General features: G+C 40.8%; 1 protein-coding gene across 1 annotated transcript; it reads right to left on the bottom strand.

The window, feature by feature from the left end:
• On the bottom strand, positions 4,629-13,250 carry LOC8056462 (transcription factor MYB3R-1). Its single transcript, XM_002439427.2, has 12 exons — positions 12,987-13,250; positions 12,174-12,405; positions 12,019-12,073; positions 11,268-11,325; positions 10,507-10,601; positions 10,278-10,381; positions 9,741-9,869; positions 7,814-9,485; positions 7,205-7,407; positions 6,255-6,333; positions 5,714-5,935; positions 4,629-4,983 (listed from the first exon to the last, which is right to left on the bottom strand). Exons 2-12 carry the CDS (start codon positions 12,287-12,289, stop codon positions 4,846-4,848), a joined length of 2,871 nt encoding a protein of 956 aa, XP_002439472.2. The 5' UTR covers positions 12,290-12,405; positions 12,987-13,250; the 3' UTR covers positions 4,629-4,845.

The following is a 26,921-nucleotide window of genomic DNA, read 5'->3' as shown; positions in this document are numbered from 1 at the left end:
TCCATATAAATCTCCTATGTTCTTCCTGTATCACCATGTGGATTAGGACATGCAGATACAAATTCACTAGTTAGTGTTAGGACCATGGGTCCAAACATCGATAGAAAGCCAAAGTGACATCCAAAAGGAAGCACACTAGAGAGGAGAGAGGCAGCAGAGGCAAAGGCAGTGCTAGATGCCTATGACAGAGGCCATAGGGGTGGCAGCTTGAGGGTCGAGTGCTTGGCATAGCAGGTATAGAGGAGGCAGAGGCTTAGGAGGACACTCCAAAGTCAGTGGAGACCCCTTAGACAGTCAGGGTGGTCAATCAACAGCAGCAGACATAGGAGGCCTCACCATCTCGCCGTCAGTCCACCCGTGCTCATACTTAGGTAGTGACTTATCCTACTGCTGAGAGACCCCGACATGGTGGTCGCCAGGCACTGAGACTGCCCAAAGCCACTGAGGTGTGACACTTTGACCTTAGGGCTATTAGGACTCGCAAAGTGCAGGAGCTTCGTCGGGTTCTGCTTGACACTTGGTTTCCGCCTCAAAGGCAGGCAGGTGTTGAGTACTTTCACACTGCACTCTAGGAGGATTTCTTCAGAGCATATGTTGATACAAATGGCCCATTCAGTGGCCATAGAGTGATCTCTATTAACAGCATTGCATCTATGATGGGAGATGAGATCCACCACTACTTCACCTATTTGCCGGGGGCTAGCAGATTTGCTTGGCAAGAGTGACTCTTATGTTCAAGCATGGGTCCATGAATTCTACCCCATTGACAGCTCAGACAATGACTACTAGTTGCTTCCTCAGTTTGTCCCCAGAGTAGCACACGATGACGAGGCTGATAGCTCTGGCTCTGCTTCTCGCACCAACCTAGCTCTACTTGGGCTACTTGAGCATTTGACACAGGGGTAGGAGAGAGCATAGGATAGGGCATAGACAGCAAAAACTTTTGCTAAGGTTCACGCTCAATAGGATGCATTCCAACAGCATTAATTAGATCTTCAGCAACAATAGTTAGAGCTCTAGCAGCAGCAGGCTAAGATTCAGAGGCAGAACCAGGCCACCCAGCAGTAGTACCTTGGCCTAATCTCTCAGTTGGAGCTCATAGGTCACATGAGCATCCCTGACCCCTTTTGATTTTAGTGTCAAAGCTCATGTGGTCCAAGCATGTTGAAAACCTCAAACTCTTTTTATAAACTCTAGAGGTGTTGTTGTCAATCACAAAAAAGGGGGAGATTGAAAGCATTTAGGCCCCTAGAATGGGTTTCGATGATTGATGACAACCATTGATTACTATGACTAACGTGTGTTTTGTAGAAACATTAGAGAGTTAGATCATGGTAATGGCAATCTAGGGCAATATGGTTTTCATGCCCCTATAGATGGAAATCATTTCGATTTTCAATGGATGGATGATAAGGTTAAGGACGGTTAGTTCCAAACATCGAAAGGAGTTGAATGATGTTCGAATTAGTCATTAGGACTTTGTTTTTCCTTTGGTCGTACTATTAAAGGGGTGCAAACAGGTAGCTTGACCTAGGTGAGTCTAATGGTTAGGTGTGGTACACACCTGTAAAACTTAGCACTAGGTAGCTTCACTTTGTCCCTAAGATTGATTGAAGTCATCTCAGTTCACAAAGAATTTGAGTTGGAAGTAAAATGGGGACTTGCTGCTGCATCAAACGCTGGACTGGTGAGCATCGGACGTTGACGACAACATCTGACCTATATAACACATGCGCAGCTACAGAGAAAAGGTGCGTCAAATGCACCAGTGCTGAGGCATCGAACACTCTGGTGTTCGCACTGTAGCAAAGGCAGACCTCTACAACCCATCGAACGCTGCTAGGGTTTAGTGTCGAACACTAAACCTAGCACCCGATGCTATGTAGGGAGGTTTGAGTTTGCTCCGGCGCGTCAGACATGTCTGATATGCAAGCACCCAACGTTGGCCAGAGTCCAACGCGCCCCTAATGATCAACTATATCAGCACTCGATTTGAACGTGTCAGACGCGTTCGACACCTATCGTCGGAGTGTCCGACGACCCCGACAGGTGCTAAATCGGAGGGTAACAGTTGGTTCTGAGGGCTTGGCCTATAAGTACAACTCCTACTCGTCCAAAGCACCCCTCTTGCCCATTTGATCAACTGAAGCATCCATTTGAGTGCAATGGAGTGCAAGAGCTAGTGAGGTGTTTGAGATTTGATAATCCAAGATTAACGACCTCATTAGTGCATAGGGAGTAGCAAGTGTGAATCTATCCTTCTCATTAGGCTTGTTGTGTTCAAGTGAGAGTTTCTGCTTGTTACTCTTGGTGATCGCCATCACCTAGATGGCTTGGTGGTGATTGGGAGCTTGGTGATCATCCGGCGGAGCTTGTGGATGACCCCATCTTGTGAACGGTTTGGGTGATTCACAACATCGGAGCGATGAAGAATCAGCTTTTATAGAGCACTTGATCCTTGTGCGGATCAAAGGGGAGCTATACCCTTGCACAGGTGCTCCAACGAGGACTAGTGGCGACTCGCTGATACCTTGGCAAAATATCATGGCGTTCCTTTCCTCTTTACTTTGAGCTTTTACTTTCAAGCATTTAAATTCTTGTATCTACATTCCTAAATTGCTATGCTAGAATAGGATTGGAACCTAGGGTGCAAAACTTTTATCCCAATAGAATTGGTAGGAAACACACTTTAGACACCTAGAGGTGAAGATGGGCTAATAGGTTTTAATTACCGCTTTAATTTTTAGAATTAGCCCAATTCACCCCCCCCCCCCCCTCTTGGGCATCTTGATCCTTTGAGAGGTCATAGTTAGAAATAGAGTCTTAAGTTGCTTAATTCACCCACCCTCTTAGGCGTCACAGTCCTTCCACATCCCTCATATGGATGTCAAGATTGCCTTTTCTTTATGGTGTTTTGAACAAAAAATTATATGCAACCACCTTTGGGTATAGATGCTCCCTCTAGATATGTTTGTCGTCTTCGTCCAGATTTATATGGTCTTAAACAAGCTCCTCACACTTGGTTTGAGCGTTTTGTTTCTGTGATACGGGTTGCTATGTTTCACCTAGCTCTCATGATTGTGTTCTATTTATTCACCACTCTCCAAGTGGTTGTACTTTGGTTAAGTTGATGACATGTTGATTACCGAAGATGATGTCAAACACATTTGATGAGAAGAGCTTGGTGAGCAATCTCAAATTTCTAATTTGGGTCCTCTTAGTATTTTGTCTTACGTATTGAAGTTTTCCATTCTATCAAGGGATGCACCCAAGACCTTACTGCTTGTTCAGACATTGTTGGTCATCCCACCAATGCAATGCATATGGATTTGCGCTTGTAGCTTTGTGCTACTGATGGTACACCTCTGAGGATCCTTCACGATATCAACATATTGTGGGCACCCTATTTGGCCTTACTATTACTAGACCCATATTACTCAGACAATTCATTTTAAGTCAGTTTGTGAGTGCTCTATGCTCCTACTTATGTTGGCCATTTGCTTTTGTATTGGTGACATCATTTCAGCTTTTGTTCTATATTTATGAGTTATGATAGTTTGTTTCAACTCATGCTTACTCGAACTCTAATCTCACGGATGTCTGCTCCATCATAGGCTATGCATTCTTCTTGGTTCTTCTGTCGCATGGAAGTCCAAGAAACAAGCAATTGTATCTCATTCTAATACAAAGGCAAAACTTCGAGCACTTACTACTACCACTATAGAGATTGTATGGCCTCAATAGTTGTTAGCTGATTTTGGTATTTCCTGTGATGCCCTCACGCCTCATCTATGTCATAATACTAGAGTCATGCAGATCACTAATGCTCCTACGAAACAAGAACTTAGCATATTGGTGTTGAAGCCTTCTTTACTCACCCTCATTGTCATGATAAAACAATGTTCCCTCAAAACTGCAAGTGGCAGATTTTTTTCACTAAAAACCTGAGAGTAGCATTGACTTAACTTCCTCAAGCACAATGATTCAAATCATCCACTTTCAACTTGAGTTTGAAGGGGGGTATTAAGTGTATATCAAGGTCTATATTATAGGCCCATATGGCTCCCTATATAATGTCATCTTCACTGATGGAGTGATCATCTTTGATTTGTCCAAGGTTAGTAACAGCATGAAGCATAGTCCATTATGCCAACCATTACTGGAAGCAACCAGCTGCCAGCTATATTACACTGTTCAGTAACATTGTCAATCCTTACAAGCTACTCCCTCAATCCCAAATTATAAGTCGTTTGACTTTTTTAACTTTAAGTTTGACCACTCGTCTTATTCAAAAAATTTGTGCAAACGTAGTTAAATTTAAGTCATTCTTGTAGAACTTTTATTAATAAACCAAGCCACGGCAAGAAAAAGTTATATTTTGCACAAATTTTTGAATAAAACGAATGGTCAAACTTTGTGTTAAAAAAGTCAAACGTCTTATAATTTGGGATGGATTGAGTACCTTCTATTTTTCTAATTTGATGTTCTCTAGTGTACATCTCCTTATTTTATTTTATATGAGTTGTTATTTGCTTTCCAATCGCCTAACTCAGCTTTGGAGAGCAGGCATACATAATTACATATACATCTAACTGACGCTAGTACACAACTATGAGAAGATTTCATAATTACTCAAAATTTAAATATATTTCCTTATTTAAGATATAACTTAATTCAAGTGACACATGACAAATCTTAACATTACAGAAAAAATGTTTCCTTTTAAAATTGACATTTGGGGTGCCAAAGCACAAAGAATAAGGTACTAATTGGAATGTGTATTTCAAATGGTATTTATAGGAACAACAGACATGTACATACTGAACAACAGCATCCCTCAAAGAGCTACCGCAAATTCATCCGAAGATACGAGGAAGTAACAGGGGAGCTTGAAGATCCTCCTAAAGCTATTTCCGATTTCTTATCTTCTTTCTTCCTCACAGGTGTGGAGCATTCATTGAAATCGAGCACCCGTGCCTCTGCCTGCAGAATAAATTGAAAAGCTTTTGAATATAAACAAAAGAGATGCCCCCCCTAGTTGAGACTGAGCATTCGGTTTCAATCAGTTACTTATATGCTTCCCAATCAAAGGAAAATCCATGAACTCTCACAAGCTTCCCATTTCCCCAGAATCTCAATTTCATTCATCTTCCACATAAGTTCAGGTATCATAAGCTACATTAATTAGCCAACTGAACTAATTGATCCATGTCAAAGATTAGATTATTGCCACTGGAGTTTGCATTAGAATCCATAATCCTTGTTGCTTATTTCAAACAGCCGGAGACTGGAACTAGGCTGAGTGCATAACTCGTGTAGAGGCAGGAATAAAAATTAGCTTTTCTAAAAAGAAAAGTCAATGCTTGCAGAATGAAGTGCCTTGGTTGCTCCATACCTCTGAACCTCAACTCAGAAATTTAGATGCGACCATCAAAGTATTGACATGTATTCAATTACAGGATGTGAAAATAAAGGAATACAAGGAAAACACGAGAAGACAAATAATTTATAGGATCCAGGTTTCAGATAAAATTCAAGTTTCAGATAATTACAGAATGTTGTATGTTATGATTTAGAACAAGAGAAAATTCAAGTTTCAGATAAGTTTAAGGCTCAGATGAACAGGTTCTAAATTCTAACCAACGGTGTATTGTGAGAATTTTTATTTGGCAATAATGAGAAATAGGGAGTATCAGTACGAAGCTTTACATACCATGAGTATGGATGGAGGTTTGCTTGTTACATGTTCATGCTTCAAAGTTGTATTTTCTATATTTTCTTTGTCAGAGTTTTCCTTGTTATGTCGTTTCCATGGGCCTCCACTTGCCAGAACTTCATGTGCTTCCTCCACAGCAGCAGCACTCTGCTCATTAATCTGCTTCACCAATCCTAAGGCATCAAAAGCTCTGCTAGCTGGGCTCATGAAGTATGCATCCTAAAAGAACAAAACAAAATAAAGCAGTCTACTTAATGTGACGAATAATAATACTTTCAAGCACACAGTTAATAATCCAGACAAGTGAGTCTTTTCTCTGATCCATATGAAGTTAGCATCACTAGAATAAAAGGCACACAGAAAAAGAAGATACCAAAATTTTCCTACAAGTATTGGCATTTTGTTTGCCATGAAAACTGAGCCTAACAATGATTAGGAAGAGAATATTTGGATGAAACCCTGAGCTACAGACTATAGTTTGAATTGGAAATCCTAAAGCAAAACCCTAGTTCAAAAACTCTCCAAATAAAATAATTACCGGGAATGGTGTGAACAAAGGAGACTTCCATGCAGAAGGAGATTCTAAGCCTCTTTTAATACCTGGAGTATCAGCCAATCTGACAATAACAGCCAATCAGAATCATGATTGTACTCATACTATCATGGATAATTAACATTGTCACAGGATAATTGGAAAGGAATAGTGCATTTTTTACTGTGTCAATATTTTTCTCAAACTACACAACAGAGCTGTGCATCATTTCATTAAGTTAGAAAAAGTAGTACACGAGTGAAGGACCCTAACCCGAGTACGGGAACACCACACACACCAACACCCCAGGAAATAGGTTAGAGTTGCGCCACAGGGCTACAAGAAAAAAACCACCAGCAATCACATGCCCTAAAAACCAAGGACCAGCAACCTGGGCAGGAGCTCTTGACTCAGTGAAACAAGGATCAATACTTAAGTTAGCAAAACTAAGTACCACTGACTGGACGAATTCTAAAATTTGATCTGTACCATCATTAAATTAACCACAGATCAGTTATAGTTGAAATGAAAATAATGAAATCTGAGAAGATCTTCAGAACAGCATTTTAAAATAGAGTACCATACCATAATTAATAGCTGGCTCGATCATGACGTAATTGTGACTTGAGTTGTCTTAAAACCATCACTCAATTTACAATTTTCACCAGGTTAAACCAGTACTGTGGCTCTATTTAAGTCAGGGAATATTCTCCCAACTCAATGCACTTTGTAAAAATTTTGGAGCAAAAGTACCAAGCAATTTTTGCTCTACTGGGGAAACCACATGGTTTCTTGCTAGTATCCCAGAAAATTAAACATAACTTTAAAGGGCATTGATTTGATGGTTAATTAACAACTACCAACTATATATACTAACAACACAGCTTCAGGATTTGTGAAACAAACTTGCATGGAAATTTCTCACTAAGTAAAGCGTAGAAGAGCATCCAACTTACATGTTCACATACTCATAATCTGCATCAACGCAGGCTGCAGATTTATCAACAAGAAGTTCTGATGGCTTTGATCTAGAAAATATTATGTCTTTAGAGTTAGACACCTGCGCACTGGTATTTAGCCCCTGACTTTGAAAATTTGGACCATGCTTAGGAGTATTGTGGTTGTCGACACTGCTCTTAGTAAGAATCCCTGTAGAATGCTGGACCAGACAATATATAGAGGAACAGGATAAGAAACGCGCAAAGACACAATGCAAGTTATATTTCAAGAGTAAGATTAATTGCATTTCATTCTATAAACTTTATTACTAATAAGTGAACTTTTGCCACCAGCCCACCCTTCATACAACCATCAAGATTCTCCCACAGGCCTTATATGATCCGTTATACTTCTAGTTTCCCTGCTACATCTTTATTGATAGGCAATGTGCACTTCCAGTAAAGGAGATCCACCACTCATTGAGCCAAAGATTTTTAGTGTTTTTTATCTATGAAAAAATAATTGAGTATAAAAAATAACTAGTAGTAGATTGAAAGTACTAGTAAACTGTTCATACAATCACTGTCCACAGTGAAACATCCCTTGGCTTCAGCCAAATTGTTTACCTTTGCATTGCCTTCATTTTCTCCTTGATCAGTAATTCCATTCAAGTTTTCTTTGTTTTCGTGAGAAAGCTTGACGTTCTTTTGAAATGCAGTTGTCTCTTTTGGTGAAACTAAATCAGCTGAATCATCAGGGCTATCCATGCAAGATTTCCCAACTCTTGTAGAGGACATGCCTGAGCTCCTACAATCCTTTTCAGTATTTGATTTCTTTTCGTTTCTTATATCAGGACCAGGAGATGATAGGTCTCTAGGCCTTTTTTTCATTATGGACGGGGTGCACACGAATCTTTTGGCAGCATTCTTTAAGACAGCATCAGGACTACCATCCCTAGGAGGGGATCCCCACAATCTTACTGGGGTAGGGAAGTTCAAGGTCGTCCTCATCAACTCTCGAATGCCAAGAGGACTATATTCTGGGAGATCGCTGGAGTTTACAAGCTCACAGCTGACAAAAGGAACTTCAAAACTTGGAAAGCAAGGAGGTTCATAGCATAGAGCTCCAGCATCCTCCTTTTCATTTAATATGGTGTCACCATGACTTGATAATGGTTCCTTAAAACTGTAGGCTGCAGGCTCCAAACATGACTGTTCAACATCAACCTGCTGTTCCTTTTCAGATTCTGGTATGCTGTCCATTGGTTCAGAAGTCCTGTTTCTGTCATCTTCGCTGCACATATATGAATTTTGATCAGGATCACCGGAAGGATTGTGGCAAGTTTTAATCTCCAAACCTTGGCGAGAAACAGGATTGTGATTTGTCTCAAATTTGACACCAGATGCATTAGAAGCACCATCTGAAGAAATGAAGTCCGGTGGTAATGACGTTACAGAACTCTGATAATACACAGGGCCACCCATCATTGTTACTGGTTCAGCTGTCTGCAATGGGTAAAGTGGTGCTGAAAAGTTGCTTGCAGCTTCAGAAGAATATGCACCTGATTGAATGGAAATATCCTGCCACTTTTCAGATTGGAAACAATTATCATTTTTAATGCCCACTTCGGACATCACATTTATGTTATGCTCACATCCAGAAACACTAGGTAAGATGGGAACACATGGCGTTACAGCATATGGTATCAAAGATACTCCATCATTTTCTGAACTATTCATAGTCTGTCTGTCCTGAAATTGAACTGCAAGCTCATTGGATGCCTGGCTATCTCTTATCACAAAGTTGTTTGGCACTTCATCTGTATCAAGATGCAAATCTATTCCTTGAGAAAACTCTAGCTGCAAGTGTTTATCCAAATCCATTCCTTCCTGCAAGTGTTTATCTTGATCCATGTCAGAAGTGGATAAGTGGTGATGCATGTCAGGTAAAGCAGAAGCACCATTCTCAGCATTATTGAAACCATCTTGACACAAAGATTCATGCACATGCAAATGAGATCCCAAAGTCACATCAGTTTGCTCCTCCTGAGAGCAAGAACCCTTGGCAAACGATGATTGACTTAACTCCATTGAATCTTCAGCCTCCCGAAAAACATTAAAACCACTGTCTTCGCTAATTTGATTGGTCATGGCAGATGAAGAATCAACATTTAAACCACCAGGAGTGTATTCAACAGGTGTCAGACCCTGGAATTGAGCCAGTAAACCAGATGATCTGTATGAATCAACTTTCTTCTTCACCGAGCTGTGCCAATGATTTTTAATTGCATTGTCTGTCCTGATAGGATAATATACAAACTTACTCATCAATTTCTATGTATTCTAATATAGCTCAATATTCTTTAACAGGCTGATTTAGTGATGCACTTTTAAATTAGTGACCCAATAATATATCAGGATGTTACAATGTGATATATATATGTCAGTCATATTGCAATGGAGTATCAATAATGCATAGAATATTATGCTTTTTCCATTTGACATTATCTATTACTCTTGCTAGTTTAAAAGAAGCTAGGGAAAGAATATGTACCTTCCTGGTAAAAACTTTGTCAACTCAGCCCATTTGTTTCCATAAGTTTGATGAGCATGGATGAGCCTGATTTCCTCGTCTTGTGTCCATGCGTCCTTATTGATCCCAGGATTAAGATGGTTGTGCCATCTAAATGAAGATGCCACGTCAAAATGTTTCACATCAGAATGTATCTCCAAATTAATATGGTTTGCATGTTTGCAGCTAACTAACAATTTGCATTATATATGCCCCAAACCAAGCCCACAGAGAAACAAATTCTAGGCATGCCATTTCATGATATTTGATACATGAAACCTTTGCCATGCATCTCCAAGAGTAATTGCACATAAATGAGTAGTGTATATGCAATGAATATATTTCATTGGTTACTATTCAGGCTTCAAAGAATTTATATGCATAGTAATCATCACGAGAAGAGTGGAAAAAAATAGCTACACTTAGTATTGTATTTGTAATTTTGAAGTAGGAAAGTTTCCTCTAGTTAGTGTGGCACTCTGATCTGTAACACTACTACAAGTATCTTTCATAGCATACCTTTCCCGACATTGCTTTCCAATACGTCCAGGAAGAGCTTGGGCTATGGTCGACCATTTCTTTGGCCCATGTTTGTTTACCATCTGAATAATGATCTCATCTTCCTGGAAAAAAAGAAAATAATAAAAGAATCATGCAGCATGTAATAATGCAGTAAAATAACATAAATGGGACTAGTTTGTTTTAAGAAAAGTGAAATAAACCCCAAATGGAAAACTGTAGAACTTACTTCTTTGGACCATGGCCCTTTAACAAGTTCAGGGTTCAAAACCTTCTGCCACCTATGCAAACATTGAACATCAGTCCTACCTGGAAAAGATTCAGCTGGGAAAAAGAAAGTAGTTCATCAAGCATTAGTTTCAGATAAAGATTTTCATTGACAAGCAAGGGGAAAAGGATGGAATAGTAGCATGAAAATTGAGTTTGAGTCACATTATTGTAAGCAATTAAGGATGCAGTACAGTCATTGTCATGAGCAGAAATGATACAACCACAAAATTCAAAGAATGATGTGTGCACCTGATGTCAATTTCGTGAAGTATAACCACGGTAAAACAGAGTTATGCAATAACAAATAAATAATAAGAATAAAGGTATGTAGCATGTACACAACTTATGAGCATCAGGGGCAATTCTTTATATCATATATTCAAATTATTACACTATAAACATTATCCAGACGGGCACATCTACTTAGACCTTTATTTGGTGCTAAAGTGCTAGCTTCGAGCTAGTGCATCAAACTAAGTTGACAGTTCTACAAAAAAAGGTGGTACTACATTCCATAATACAACAATCCATTGTTTAAGATCAGGATTTGTAATGCAAATCGCAAGCAAACAAGATGCAAATTAGCAAAATAAGTGAAGTGCCATTGTATATGGTCAGTTTAAATTTGGATATATGATACTTCAAAAAGAAATTAACATCCTGTGCTACACAAATTGAGAAAAGACAACATATCAACTTTGTATCAGCTAAAGAAAGTACCTATCTTTTTCCAATTTTTTCCCTTGTAAGTTTCAACAGCTTCGCGAAGTATGTCATCCTACAATTGAGTAGCATATGTGCCCATCAGACCACACCAGTAGATAGGCAAAATATGGTCTAAGCACATATAGGCCATCTTCAGCACGGTTTCATGATGAAATGCTTAGCATATAAAAAGAAAATTGGCATCAAATAAATTTTTGGCGCTGATGTAGGCATGTCACTGAACAGTGTTACTGTATCTAATGTTTGTTGCAAATGAAAATAAATGCAGCAAGAGAATCAGAACTGTAATCCCTGCCTATTATCAACTATAGTATCAACTACAGTAGAAGAAAAATATGGTGAAAAGTTATATATCTGTATGATATTTATCTTCACTATGTAGAGAAAAAGATTATCTTATTGAGAATGGGCGTTTAGCATAGCATTCCTCTAAGCTACCTAAGATAGGTTATTTACCTCATTATTCAAATGCTTTATTGAAAATGCATGCTAAGGCCTTGTTTAGTTCACCCCGAAAACCAAAAACTTTTCAAGATTCCCCGTCACATCAAATCTTGGAGCACATGCATGAAGCATTAGATATAGACGAAAATAAAAACTAATTGCACAGTTTGCCTGTAAATCACGAGATGAATCTTTTGAGCCTAGTTAGTCCATGATTGGATAATATTTGTTAAATAAAAACGAAAATGCTACAGTGCCAAAATCCAAAATTTTTCCGGAACTAAACAAGGCCTAACTTTACCTCTTCTGGAGTCCAATTTCCCTTGGATGAGCGACGTGCTGGACCAGTTGTCCTCCTGAAGCAGGAGATAAATATACATATAATATAAGAACTAAGAAGGAATATGCATAATGTAAAACCTGATGAGTGATTCTAATAAACAGATAGAAATTCACCCATTGGGTAATCTCCCCCCTTTTTGAGGTTCCCTGCTGACTACTCCATCAGGAGGAACAGAAGAAGATGAAGACTCTGTGCCCTTCGAAGTCATTTGCTTTTCACCCGTCATCATAAATGAAAATAGAAAACTGAATCTCCACTTAAAAGCAAGGTAAGGGCCCAAAGATTCATCCCAATGTTAAACCCCTCTAAGGTCTTCTAGGAGTTTTTGGGAGAAGTGATCACAGTCTGTCAAGAGGGAAAAAAGGAACAAAATTGAATAATTTAAACAAATAGTTACAGAAATTACACAATTATGAAGATATGGTGGTGCTCATGATTTTGCCAAGATAGACATGCACTCAAAGTTAACCACAAGATACGAACTTTTCGCAGTGAGAAATTAACAAACCCGAGTAAAATTGGCTAGATTTGAGAATTCTAGAACGCAGACGAGAACAAGATAAACATCTACAAAGGAAGAACAAATATAGTCTTTCAAAATCGCCGCACAACCTCACAGTCCTCACAGGACATCAATCCCTCTACAAGGCTCTGCTAGCGCACCGCCGGCGCTATCACCATTGCGCAGCCCCACGCCCAGCCACAAATCCGCCACGACAAACCCATCGCCACGGCCACTTCCTCTAGAGCGGCTCCAGAATGAACGCACCGCTCACCCCCAGCCCCGCCACCCCTTCCGCTGCCGCGCCGAGCGCGAAGCCGGGTATCAGAACGCCGCGCCGCGCTGCGCCGCCGGTGGGCCTTGGGCGCAACCGGATCGAGGCAGCGGAGCAGGCGAGAAGGGAAGCGCAGGAAAGAAGTCTCACCTCACAGGGGGCGCGGCGCATCCGCTCCGCTCCAGCGGCGACCGAACCGCGCCGCCACCCCGATCCGGCCGCCGCCGCGGTGCTCCGGAATCTCGAATCGCGCAGACCAAAAGGGAAGGCTTTTTTCGACCGAATTTTTATTAATAATAGGGGGAAAAGGGGGTCTTGGCTTCTCCGGCTTGGGAGGTTTTAAATTTCGGAGCGGAGGCCAACGAACGGGGTTGGGTGAGTGAGAGAGGAAGAAGCACGGAGCGGACTGGCAAGGACGGTTGGGATGTCGGGAACCCACGGAACCGGTGGATCTGATTCTGAGCCATCCGGGAGGCGGGTGCGCCTGCCGCTTCGGGGCTTTTCAAACGCCAACGGCTGGCTCCTGGGCTGGGCTGTCACAAATTTACAATTACCCAGTTTTACTTAGGACTTGTTTAGGCCTTGTAAAAAAATTTAGATTTTCCGTCACATCGAATTTTACGACACATGTATGAAATATTAAATATATAATAAAAATAATAACTAATTATACAGTTTGTCTGTAATTTACGAGACGAATTTTTTAAGCCTAGTTATTCTATGATTGGGTAATATTTATCAAATACAAACGAAAGTGCTACCGTGTGCATTTTGCAAAATTTTTTAGAACTAAACAAGGCCTTAGCTCCAAAAATTTTAGATTCTCCGTCACATCGAATTGCATATGGAGCATTAAATATAGATAAAAAAATAATAACTAATTACACAATTTGTCTATAATTTACGAGACGAATCCTTTGAGTCTAATTAGTTTATGATTAGACAATATTTGTCAAATACAAACGAAAGTACTACGGTGTCCATTTGCAAAAAAATTTGAAACCAAATAAGGCCTTGCTAGACTAGGTACACTTTACTTATCTCGATTGTTTATGCTAAAAAAATATCTTAAATTGTTACCTTTTTATTAGTCGTGAACAAAGTTATATAGTATGTTTGGAAGCGCTCGAAGAGAATCGCTCTCCGGCTGCCAAATGTAATAAAAAAACATCCCAATTTCTCCAGGGATCCAAGTGAATCGCTCTCTATTTTGTATGCATTTGAGGAAGAAAAAAATTGCTTCCTATTTTGACTTCTAAATTCCAGTAAGTTCTTATTTTATTGTTCTTTGATTTATGAGTTTACTTTGATCTCTTCGCGTAGAGTTTAGAGTAATCATTTCTAGCGTAAACGTGGTGTTTGGGCTAGGATACTCGTAGATATCCCCTGTCTAGCTAGACCGTGGTAGTAATCTCGTTAGTAGGATCGATAGGGTTTATAGGTACAGGTCGAACATCCTTTGTGGTGTCTAGATTTCGTGAGCCTCCCCAACAGAACAGTAGATCATCCTTACCAAGGTTAGAATGAGAGTGCGGTTGTAGTCTTCTGTATACATCATTCACATCGAATCACATTGTTTGTAGCCTAAGGGTTAGTAGTATTAGACCTGGTTAGTCAGATGCACGCTTTCTCCTAGTGGTAAAAATATAAATACGATACTCTGGATAACATTCTGGGTGAAGTGTTCACCGATATCCGTGCGCTTGCGGATTAATTCCTGATTGCGTTACCAAATATCAACAATCGTCCCCGTCGACGTGGCCGACCGGCGACAGCGTTTCGGCGACATTTGGCGCCCGTACGCCGGCGTTGGCCCCACTCGTCAGGTCGTCGACGCCGTCATGGACGCCACGTCACCCCGCACTCACCCAGCGCCCGTCCATTCACTCTGCCTCTCTCTCGCGACCCCGACGGCGGAGGCGCCATCGCCATTGCCGCCGAGAGCTTCGCGAGCTCCTTGCGCCCTCGCCTCCGCGTCGCGTCACCTCTCCGAGTGTCTCCAAGTCCGCCTCGAGCTCCGCCATCTTCTCCACCTCTTGGTTGGCCGAGATTTCCCCGAGGTGAGCTGCATTTCCCAGGATTGCCGTCGTCGGGTTCACGACCATCGCGACCCCGACTCCGGCGAACCTCGCCGCTGCTCCATCCCTACCTCCTTTCTTCTCTCTAAGTCACGTTAGAGCTTACTTAGGTCACCGTCGTGGTCTGTGTCACACCATTCCGGCCTTGGTGACACCGTCGAGCGGGAACACGGCCGTCGTGCCACCACGCTCACCGCTGACGACCACCCCGCACGTGAGCAGACTCACCGGAGCCGTTAGGGTTAGGCCTTTCTACCTAGGAAGCTCCACGCTGTCTCACTGATGCTTAAGCCGCCCTTCCCCGACGCTCTACCGGTCGGAGATGGCCGGGTAAGCCAGGATAGCTCCGTCGTGCCGCCATGGTCGACGGCGACCCCTCTCCATCACTCAAACCCTGGAACCACCTATCTCTATCGATGCGGAATGACTCAAGGAGCACGCTGATGCTCTTAGATCCACCGGAGAAGCTCACCGTCGGTGAGCATTCGCGGGCGAGTGTGCTCTCTGTTTTCTGTGTCGCTGACTCGTGGGTTCCGCTGTCAGTGACTCAACGGCTCCCTCCTCTCTTTTATTCAAAATCCATATTTCTTGCAATCTTGTAAAAATCATATCTCTAGTTCCTGAGCTCCAAAAACTGTGAAACTAATTTTTTGATGATCCATGGGATGGCTAGTTTTTAATAAAAGTATAATTTGCACCATGTTTTCTGTGAAAAACAATTGTTATGAATTAATCTTGTTAATTCTAGATAAATTCATATCTCTTGATATACTGCTTCAAATGCTGTGAAATTTTTATGTTATGCTCTGGGTAGTATTGGAATGCTCTGGTAAATATTTCATGATTTTTGGAGTGTTGTATCTCTGATATGTGAATTATGTTGATAGCTTTGCTTAAATCCTTGTTTAAATCATATTAAATGCAATATGCTTATGTTGGTGTTCTCTTTTGGTGTCAAGCTTGTTCATAGTAGTAGTAGCTTGTTCATGTTGTTTGACACTATTTAGGCCATGTTTCTTAATTTGTGAAATAAGCACCTTGTTACATGTTAATTAAATATCTCAAGTTTTGCTTGTGCAATTGTTCTGAAACTTTTATGGTAATATCAAGGTACCTTGCTTGTGCTTCTGTAATTTTTGTAGATTTTTCTGAGCAATCTTGCTGGTATTTTTTAATTATGCCCTTTTATTGAATTAAATTAATAAATGCCTTTTTTTTAAGTGTTTAGTAGTCAACATGTGGTTTTCTGGTAATCTTAAGTCATGATTGTTCTTATGAGTCACTTGGTTGGCACTAAATATGAATTTGCTATATCAACAAATAATTAATTAAAGGTTATATAGCTATTCTGGACAGCAAGGGAGTAATCTGATTATGGTCCAATGATAACTTTGTTTTCTAAAAGACTTGTCTATACCAACAATGTTGTAAACTTTGTGTGCTAGCTGCAGTTTAAATTTGGGGTCATTTGGCCCAGTAGTTTAAGAGTTATGGCTTTTCCAAGTTGAGTTCAAGAACTTGGTGCTCTCTGTCTTTCTGGAACAGAATCTGGAACATTGTTTAATTGACCTGTTTAACTTATGAATCTTGTTGAGATGTCTGAAAATGAAATGTAAACAATTTCATAAGCTTTCCAGAATGTCTTCATTCATGTTTGTTGGATCTATATATCTCGAGTTATGAATTGTTCTTTGAGCTGCTCTGTTAATTAGTTGTAGATTGTTGTGCTTAATTGTGTTAAGTTGTGGTGGTACTCCTTGTGAGCTTGTAATAGAAGCTTACTCCGTAAATGAGTGTCTAGTGAAGTTTGTAATCATGTTTGTCAAAGCATTCATCATTCCCTTTGTATGCATACATTTCTTATTCACTCATGCATGCAATAGGTGCACCGGAGACTGCGACCTCGTTCGAGCTCGACAGGGTGAACCCCGAAGGCCCGGAAGTAACCCAGGAGACGGAGGTCCAGCCAGCAGGATCCGAGGAGCCCAAAGAGGAAGTCGAGTGCCCTAGTCACGAGCTTGCTTCGTTCATGAAAGGCAAGCCCCGGAGCATCTTAAGTCTCCCACTTAATTTCAAAGCAATGCTTGAATATGTTATATCTATTGATGCATTACGTATAGGAGTTGTGATGGAACCGTTGCTGCATTATACCTTTCCTTCTCGAGATATCCTATCTTACCTTGGTGTAGAGTTAGGATCGAGTAGAAGCTTAGTCATGCTTTAATCGGTATAAGTCGGGTGATATCCTGTCACCTGCGCGAAATAGGGTCTATTGTTGGATCACGATTGGCTATATGTGCTATCGTGGGAAAGAACCTGGTTTAAAATGACTTAAGCCGGGCGGAGTTTTGCAAGGTGGTAGTAACTCCGTCTGTGGCAGCTAAGGACCGATCGTTGTACGTCCTCTTGTCATGTTGAACGTATGCCTAGCACTTAGTTGCCCGGATAACTCATTCTGACCGCGAAGCCTAGTGGTATGACTCAGGCCGGAAGACCGGCAAGTATAAAGTGCGCACTACTGGAGGAAGTGCGATGTGCGGGGGGGCATTGGTGTAAGACCAAGGGCAGGTGAGTTAAAAGTCCTGATCTTCCTGGCAGAGTGGCAGCCCTAGGAGTGTGGCGCTGATCGGAGCCGCGATTCCTGAGTCATACCAAAGGTGACCCGCTTGCTCTCCGATGGGGGATGCATGGGTGAGTGTTAGGAATAACCCTCTAGCTGGATAGGAATCGATTCGAATCACCGTCTCTCCCGGATAGTGAGAACTTGACAGAGCAGCGGCAAACGTAGCATTCACTAAGTACTAATGGTCCTTAATGATGATGTTGAGGATAGCAAGAAAGAACATATGATGAAACTTGATATGGTTATTATTGCTTGCTAATAATAAAGTGAAGTGCTTAGTCTAGGTGCTAATCTAGTGGTAGGCTAATGAAAATCAATGTGATGCTTAAAGAATGTTGCATTATCCAGTCTAAGCTTTTTGGCAAAGGTATGAGTCAAGCCAGCTATACTTTATACGCAGCCTTGCATGATCCTTGGTGTCTTTTATGTTTGGTTAGACGGGTAAGTCTAGCTGAGTACATCCTCGTACTGAGGGTTTATTCCCACCTATTGTAGATGATTTCTTCTATGATGGCTTCTGCAAGACCTGTCTTCATCCCGCTGGGGATGAGGACTAAACCATTGGGCGCGGTTCTCTAACAACTTTGTACCCTTGATGCTTTTGGTGGATATGATGATACTCTGGCTGTAACAAGAACTTATGAAATGTGTATGTGAAAACTATGTTGCTTCCGCTACTTTAAACTTGTGTTGTAATAACTAAGTAACTCTGATGTGGTGCCGCTTCGTCGGCAATGAATGAACTATGCAACAATCGTTGTATTGTGTTGAATTATTACGATCTTGGTATGTTGCAAAGTTGGTTTGAAATCCTTCATGATTTCGGTTGACTACCGGGATTATATGGGCTCAAGTCTGGAAACTTGATTGCTAGATCGATCGTTTCTACACTTGAACTCTTATAATTTGGTCGGTTCTGTGGCAGCTGGCATCGGAGCAAGTTCAGTATTAAAATGCAGCGTTTGTGTATTTAAAAATAAAAGAGTTTTAAATAAATTAAGAAAATCAACACCTAAAGTATGCCAGTGGTTGAATCCTCCCTGCCCATATAAGGACTCTAGGTGTCTATTTAAGTACTAACTTGGGGGGTTTTAATTATGCATCTCCGGCAGTACTCAGGTATGGATGTGTGATGACTGCATTGTGCTACCCTATGGTCTAGTACACGACCAGGATGCTCTAGGTTACCCAGAGCAACAGTAAGAACATCATTCTCCCTTTGTGACTTAAATTTGCCTGCTTGCTGCTTAGCTGCCACCTCAAAAATATTCTTCGCAACCTCTTCGACCATTGGATCAGCAAATGACAAGCCGGAATTCGCTTTCTTTACCGGTACCCGAGCACGAACCCACCGCGAGCCCCTGCGACCAAGTTGGTCAGGGAGCGCCGGCAAACCCTTTAGCCCTCTGCGCTTCATCCTCTTGCTCCCATTGGGCAAGCTTGCGCTGGTAACCACCTGTGCCTAGGTGGTGGTGGTACTTGTTCCTTTTCACGAGTTCAGATTTGGATTCGTTCAAAGCTTTGAAGTCATCGAAACTCCTCTGCTCTAGAAACACTACCCACTGACCAGCCGAGATTTTATACCTCTGTGTCGGGTCCAACCCTTTTTTTGCCCACTTTGAATTCAACTCAGACTTGTAATTCCTGAACATGATTGCCCATTGCTTCAATGTGTGCTCTTTTACGAGGTCTTCTGAACCCTTGTAAGTGCATCTAGCCCTTTAGTGGGTTTTGGTGAATTGAATGATAACACAATTAAAGGTCTAACAAGTTTGCTAAGTGTATCAAAGGTTCAACAAGAAAGCAAACTTGATGGTATTTCACACAAAGTTCAAAGAAGACCAAAGTTGTGTGTTGGTGTAAACTGAAGCTTGATTAATGTCAACGCTCATATCAAGAAGATATTCAAGCAAGAATCACAATATTGAAGAAACAGTTTTTCAATGGATGCTTAACATGATGTGACTTGAGTATGGCTTGATAGAGTGAAGATAGCAAGGAAAAGGCTTCGAGGGACTAAGCGAAGGTGAAGGTGAAGCAATGGCTTGTATACCGAGGTACCATGGCTAAGGTGAAGAAGAGAGTACTTGCATTGAGTCGAGGTACTAATTAAGCTATGAGGAGTCATATTGTGTTGAGGATCAAAATCTTTAATGGAAGTGACTTGAAGTCATGGATTGAACTCACATATGTTGAAATGATTCAAATCACATGCTCAAGCTATATTTACTCAAAGAAGAGGAGACAAAGTTAATTGCATCCTTGATGAAGTGATATTGAGAAGAAGTGGCATATGAAGACATTGAAGACTCAAGTGGTTAAAATGGTTATATACTTTTGACTTTGAGTTTAGGATTTGCCGCACTATAAAGAGGGATGCAAATTTAGTTGGTTTGAGGAAGATAGAGTGCTCAAGTATTAAAACTAAATCAAAAGCATGCACGAACATCTAGGAAATTTCTTCTCTACCAGGGTGACCCGGTAGTACCAACCCTCAGGGCCGGTGGTACCGGCAGTGCCAGCCCTTTCTCCTGAGTTTTGCGAGAAAATGAACTACCGGTAGTACCGGGCTCGGGCCGGTGGTACCGGCCAACACCAGTAGTACCGCTGTGAAACGCCGGTAGTACCGGCAGGCCAAATCTGCGCTGACTTTGGTTGCGAAGATTTGAACTGCCGGTGGTACCGGCTGTTGACGGTCCTTAAGTATCAAATTTAATAATCAAATAAACAAAGAAAAGGATCCAAATGAAATCAACATCTAGACTTAGGGTTTTATCTGACAGAATTCCACGAGTTTTGGTGTTTGTCTATTTCTGCAGGGGGTTATCAAGAAATACGAAAGAAAGGCCCACACGTCGGGATTACATAGAGATATTAACGTGCCGCGCAATTATCTTACATCTAGAAGACTCTAGAAGCCACGAGACCGAAGCGGAGACGAAACGGGGCCAGAGGCAGGGCGCCCGCCCTCTTCCCCTAGGCGCCCGCCCCCTCCCTGAGTCCAATCAGGACTCTGCTTTGTGGGAGATCTCCACCGACCTAAAGGATGAATCTAAACCATACAATCTATGTCGGTTTGATCCAACGGCCCATATTCACTTGAAGGGACTATAAAACCAGACCCCTGGCCCTTGGAGGAGAGAGCCTCTCAACCCTAATTCATTATTCTCAAGGGAGAAGAAGCCTCTGATCAAGATTAGAGCCACCACATCAATTAGATATCTAGATTAGCATAGCTACATAGGATTAGAACTAGAAGGAGTCAATCTTCGATCGGTTTCCGGATCTGTCAGGAGGATTCTTGGTAATTCTCTAATTGTGCTTCTAATTGCTTTCTAATTATCTTTGTTCTTCAATATTATGAATATGACTTTGTTCTACTTCAATATATTGGTTATGACTTTGCTCTACTTGTTTATATTCAAGATTATATTGTTCTTAGTTTATCATAGTTATGTACTTGGCTTAGTTAGATTGGATCTATATACATGCTTAGGATCGTATAGCGTTTATCCATCGGATCCATGGGTAAATGATAGATATTGTGTAGGCGTGGTGCTTATACCGTATTTATCTGCGATTGTACCCAATATGCCAGATCGTGGGGTAGTTCGTGATAGTGACAGCTTCATTGATTCTTATATAGTCCCCCTCTCGTGTATTGGGCTGACAGAGCAACATTATTACAGGGGAGTGATTGCTATGTTTCTCATTTACCTTGCTAATATCACTATGCATGGGCGTAGTCTTGTCTCACAATGATTGCTAAGTATGCTTGCACTAATTATGATAATGCTAGACTATATAGTTGAGAATAACTTAGGAAATATTCTTGTAGTTCGTTCTAATTCCATGCTAATGACTTTCCAGAGTATCTAATTGAGGTGCTTATCATATTTATTATGTGGCTAGTTATGATCAGATTAATTATCTTTGTCACTATTCATTATTTCATATATCCTTTATGTGACATTTATCCCTGTATGAAAGAGTTAGATAATTGTTCTCAATTACATATGCAATGATAGATACTCAATCTCATATTCTATTCTGTAATCAATATTGATGGTTGCTAATCCCTTCCCAGTGGTAAAAATATAAATAACGATACCTGGAATACTTCCCAGTTAAAATGCTACATCAGTATTAATCTGTGCGCTTGCAGATCCCATTCATTATTTATTTAGAAGAGCAATTGCATATTTCAATACCGCGTCTCTCATGTCATGCTGGGGATGACAACTTGGCTTAAGTGGTATGAGGGATAGGTTTGGCATTTTTGGCACCGTTACTAGATTTAGAGAACTTAGTCTACTTTTGGTAATGATGTTAAGAATACCCAACAAGCATTTTTGGCGCCGTTGCCGGGGAAGGTTGATTAATAATCAGGAATGGAATAAAAGATTTTGAGTTATCATTCGCATCACTAATCTGATTGAGCTTATCTATTCTCTCATACAGTTTTACCCCGATATTTTTCTATTTTATCTTATGCAGGGGAATGTATGAATAGAAGACATCTTCCAGGAAATTTTGTTGACAATCCCGAAGCATTATTCAAGAAGACGAGAGCCAAGCTCAAGAAGAGATCATCAACACTTCAGCAAGAAGCTTCATCCAATCAAGAAGATCACCGGAACTTGTCTTCAGAGTTCGAAGCCATGGCAAACAAATCAATCCGCGAGTTCTCAGCTCCCACTACGGACAACATCCGCACTGGACCTGCTGCAGAGATCAATGGCAACTTTGAGCTCAAGCCTAGACTTATCAACATGGTGCAATCCAACCAGTTCTGTGGGAAGGCACACGAAGATGCTAGTGCTCATCTACAACACTTCCTGGAGATTTGCAACACATTTACCATATCAGGAGTTTCCAAAGATGCTATACTACTTCGCCTCTTCCCATTCTCACTATTAGGAAGAGCGAAGCAGTGGTTCTACGCTACAAAGGAGAAGAATACTACGTGGGCACTCTGCTCAACAAACTTCCTGGCTAAGTTCTTTCCCATGGGCAAGACCAATGCTCTTCGTGGGAAGATTACAAGTTTTCAGCAACAAAATGATGAATCTGTTCCTGAAGCATGGGAGCGCTTTCAAGACTACATCCTAGAATGTCCCCATCATGGAATGGAGAGTTGGCTATTGATGCAGACATTTTATCATGGGCTCGGCAACAGTGCCCGAGAAACCATGGATGCTGCAGTTGGAGGAGCATTCTTATTACTTACTATACCATAAGCCACAGCTCTTGTGGAGAAGATGGCGTCCAACCAAAGCTGGAATGAAGAGAGGACCCAGACACGCAAGAGAGGTGGAGGTATGCATCAGCTGAAGGAGGTAGACATGCTGTCTGCAAAGCTAGACCTGCTCATGAAGAAGCTTGATGATAGAGTTGGAGATAAGAAGGAAGTGATGCACATCTACGACTCTCACATGACTTGTGAGGAGTGTGGAGACACTAGACACTCAGGCATCACTATCCTGAGATGCTTGAGGATGTGAACTACATCAACAACAACAACAACTACTACTACTACAACCGTCCTCAACAAAATCAAGGTTGGAATCAACAGAGGCCTAACTACTCAGGTAATTATCAAGGTAACAATTCTTACAACAATAATAATAATTTTCCACCTTTGAGAGAGTTAGTGTCTAATCAAGGAAAGCTAATGGATAACCTATCTAAGAAATTGGCATCTAATGATAAAATGCTAGAAAATATAAATAATAGAATGGATAATTTCTCTACTGCCATCAAGAATCAAATTAGCTTTATTAAAATGATTGAATCTCAGTTAAATCAAATAGCTGCTGCTGTTCCTGCTACTAACCCCGGTATACCATCACAACCCGAAGGATTAGAATCTGCAAATCTTGTAGACATGTTTGATGCAGGTAATTGGAGTAACCCCATCACTGAATTCACTACTGACCTTCTGCCGGTCAAGAGAGGAGATCCAGGACGCCCCGTCATCCCGATCTCCATCGGCATGGTGGACGTCCCAAAAGCACTCTGTGACTTTGGCTCCAGCGTCAACATTATACCCAGGGTACTCTATGAAAAATTCTTTACATATCCTTTATTAGAAACAACCATGTGTTTGCAGTTTGCAGATCAGACGATAAGTTTTCCAAAAGGAATATTAAGGAACCTTTGTGTCCGAGTCGGTACCTTGTACGCCCCAGCAGACTTCGTAGTGGTAGAGACCGGAAATGATGAGAGGGCACCCATCATCTTAGGGAGGCCATTCTTGAACACCACGGGAGCTATCATCTATGCCAGTGCTGCCAAGATCAGTTTCTACATCAAAGGGAGGAAGGAGACATTTTTCTTCAAGAACAAGACTACACAAATCCCAGATCAATCCAGACATGAATCAAGGAAGAGGACCAACAGGAGGAACAGGAACAAGCAAGTGTGGACCGAGTCAGCTAAGATGGTCACTGTAGTTCATGGAGGCCAAGATCATCAACTTAAGTCACCGTTTTTGACCAAGAAGTATGACCCAGGAATGCCAAGCATCTACTGCTCCATAAATGGATACAGCTTCTACAAGACGTTTTGCGACACCGGATCGGGCGTCAACATAATGGCCGCAGTCACCTATCGGCTCTTGTTCGGAACCATGCCCTTAAGACCAACATACATTCAGCTCTAGATGGTAGATCAGACGTTTTGAGAAGTTAACTGATGTCCCAGTCAAAATAGACGATTATTTTGTCTACACAGACTTTCAGGTTATTGACATGGGAGAAGACGAGTACGATCCACCCATCATCCTTGGAAGACCGTTCCTCAGCACCGTTAAAGCAATCATCTACATTGGAACTGGAGAAGTCCATATGCACTTCCCCTCAGAGAAGGTACGCCGTTATTTTACTGACCCTAACTATATCGTTGAAGAATCTAAGCAGGTAAGGAAATGACGCAACCGCAACCAGAGGATGCAAATCATCAAGGACGGATGGGCAGACTACGAAGGAGAAGTGATAAGGTCAGAAGACGTAGAGTCTAAACAGAATTATCCAGAGGAGACCGTAGCACCAAGTCAGGTGTGGAGAGAGAAGATAACCATACATGAAGAGGAGGCGCCGCCGGAAGTACCGACTACGCCACCCAACGAATTCCAGGACAATTAAGAAAACGGAGAGTCCCGTTCGGAGGACTTAAAAACACCGAACGCCTTGCCAAGAGGTAAACTTGGTAGTTATCCTTTCCCTTTCAATTATGTCAACTAGTTTACTTAGTTAATCATATTCATACTAGCCTAAAAAGAAAATAAAAATGTGAAAAACAGTAACCCCATGTGAGTATACGAGTGGCATAAAACCCATAAGTACATTCACTGTGGTGGCATAAAAATAAAATAAATATTTTTCTGCTTTATAAAATGAAAATATAAAAATAGGGAGTAATAATTATTAAGGAGTCTCAACATGATAAAGGCTAGATATTTATGCTAACACTTAATCAGTTCCACAAGCCTTGTTGTCTATTTGAGCTCCATAGAATTTAAGAATCAAGAAGACTAACAGACAGAGGACATTCTAATCGCTGTCAGAATGCTGCTGACTTTCAAATACACCTCTGCCACCTGCTACCTACATCAAGAGAAATTACGTCAAAATTTAGCTTGGGGGAGAGCACCCCCATTTATCCCGCTAAGTATTTCTATCTTTCTATCTATATTTATACTTATACTATATTAAAATACATAAACTATGAAAGACCAAATAAAGATTTTATGCTTATATATATATGTATCTTTTGCTTAGTGTGTTTAATAAATAAATAAAGTGGCTATGCTAATCTGTATCTTAATAATAAAACTCAAGCATGGATATGATGAATAGTTGCTCTGCCTAATTTGCACATTTTAAGTTCTCTCTCAAGTTTAGACATAACTGTTATAATTTAAAGCTTGCTCTAGACCTAAACTTGTGGGATGAAAACTTGATCTGAAGTCTAAGTTGTTAACGGATACGATATGGGAAGGTTGAGCTGCTGTTTATCTGTTCCTAGAGATGGTAGAATTCTGGAAAATTTTATCTTTGAAAATCTTTAAAATGTTGCATGATTAGTTCCTCTATGATGAGAGTTTTAAATTCCTACCACAGCCATATATACATGCTTGCTGGACTTTGAGCCACAACATTTACTACTGCTTATGAGCATTGAGTGTGGTCAAGCTGTGTAGACCCTTAGGAGCTTGTCATGTGGTTAAATCAAGATTTCACTTGCACGTTCACTCATACATGCTACTTCTACTCCGGAAGTACCATCCACATATATTCATCCATTCTCATCTCCAGAGCCACCTAAAAATATTCTACTCCTAATCCGGGAGAGAATAACCAAAAATATTTCTGTTTTCCCCTATGAAATAAATGCTCAAGAAATCTTGTTACTACCACTTGCTATATTATCTCAAGAGATGAGTGCTCTAAAAAAATGAGAAAAAAAAGAGATACGAGGAAATAAAAAGGAGCAAGTGCTCGAAACCTCGAAAGAAAGGAAAAGTGAGACGAGAGGTAAAAATAGACAAGTATCCGACAGTAGAATTAGGGGTACAAAATACCCACCTGAGAGAAAAGAAAAATAAGAGCATCTCATTCTCCACATAAAGTTTCAAAAAGCAAGGAAGGTATGTATCCCCTTAAAAGAGCAAAAGTAGAATTAGACTTCCGCCATTGTTATCACCATCATCACCATATACCATTCATTCGCCACACATGCACATCTTGATTTGACTTATTGATTTGTTTCTTTGGATCCATGGTTTGACTATGCAATACATGTCTTGAAAGTATGTATACTTTATCTCCCACCTATGAGCTCCAGATATTAAATCCTTATTAGAGTAGGGTGAGAGAAGGCAATGTCACTATGCTTTATACCACAAATACTACATATTTTGAGAGAAGGCATATACCATCACTGCCTTGGTAAGGATCCAGAAATACCACAAAAGAGAGATTTGAGAGAATCATACAAGGAATCTCTGAGTTTTATTTGAAAATCTGCAAAAACTTCAGAGCTATAGCTGATCAAGAATAAGAGACATGGCACTTGGCTAGACTGTTCTATCTTTTAACTACTCAAGACAGAAGTGACGGTTACAAGTCCCATGGTGAAAGGTAAAGTAAGTAAGTTTTAAGTCTTGACAGTTTACTCTAACTCAGAGATGAGATCTTATTTAAAAACATGTGTACCGTCAATTTTTTTAAGATATTGCAACAACTTATGATCCATTACTGAGTCTATCTTTGCTCAGGGACGAGCAAGAGGTAAGCTTGGGGGAGTTTGTTGACGGTCCTTAAGTATCAAATTTAATAATCAAATAAACAAAGAAAAGGATCCAAATGAAATCAACATCTG

This window comes from Sorghum bicolor, chromosome 9 (genome assembly GCF_000003195.3).
Source record: "Sorghum bicolor cultivar BTx623 chromosome 9, Sorghum_bicolor_NCBIv3, whole genome shotgun sequence".
Taxonomy (NCBI): Eukaryota; Viridiplantae; Streptophyta; class Magnoliopsida; order Poales; family Poaceae; genus Sorghum; species Sorghum bicolor.
The sequence above is the reverse complement of the archived record's forward strand: the minus strand, read 5'-3'. Positions and strand labels throughout refer to the sequence as shown.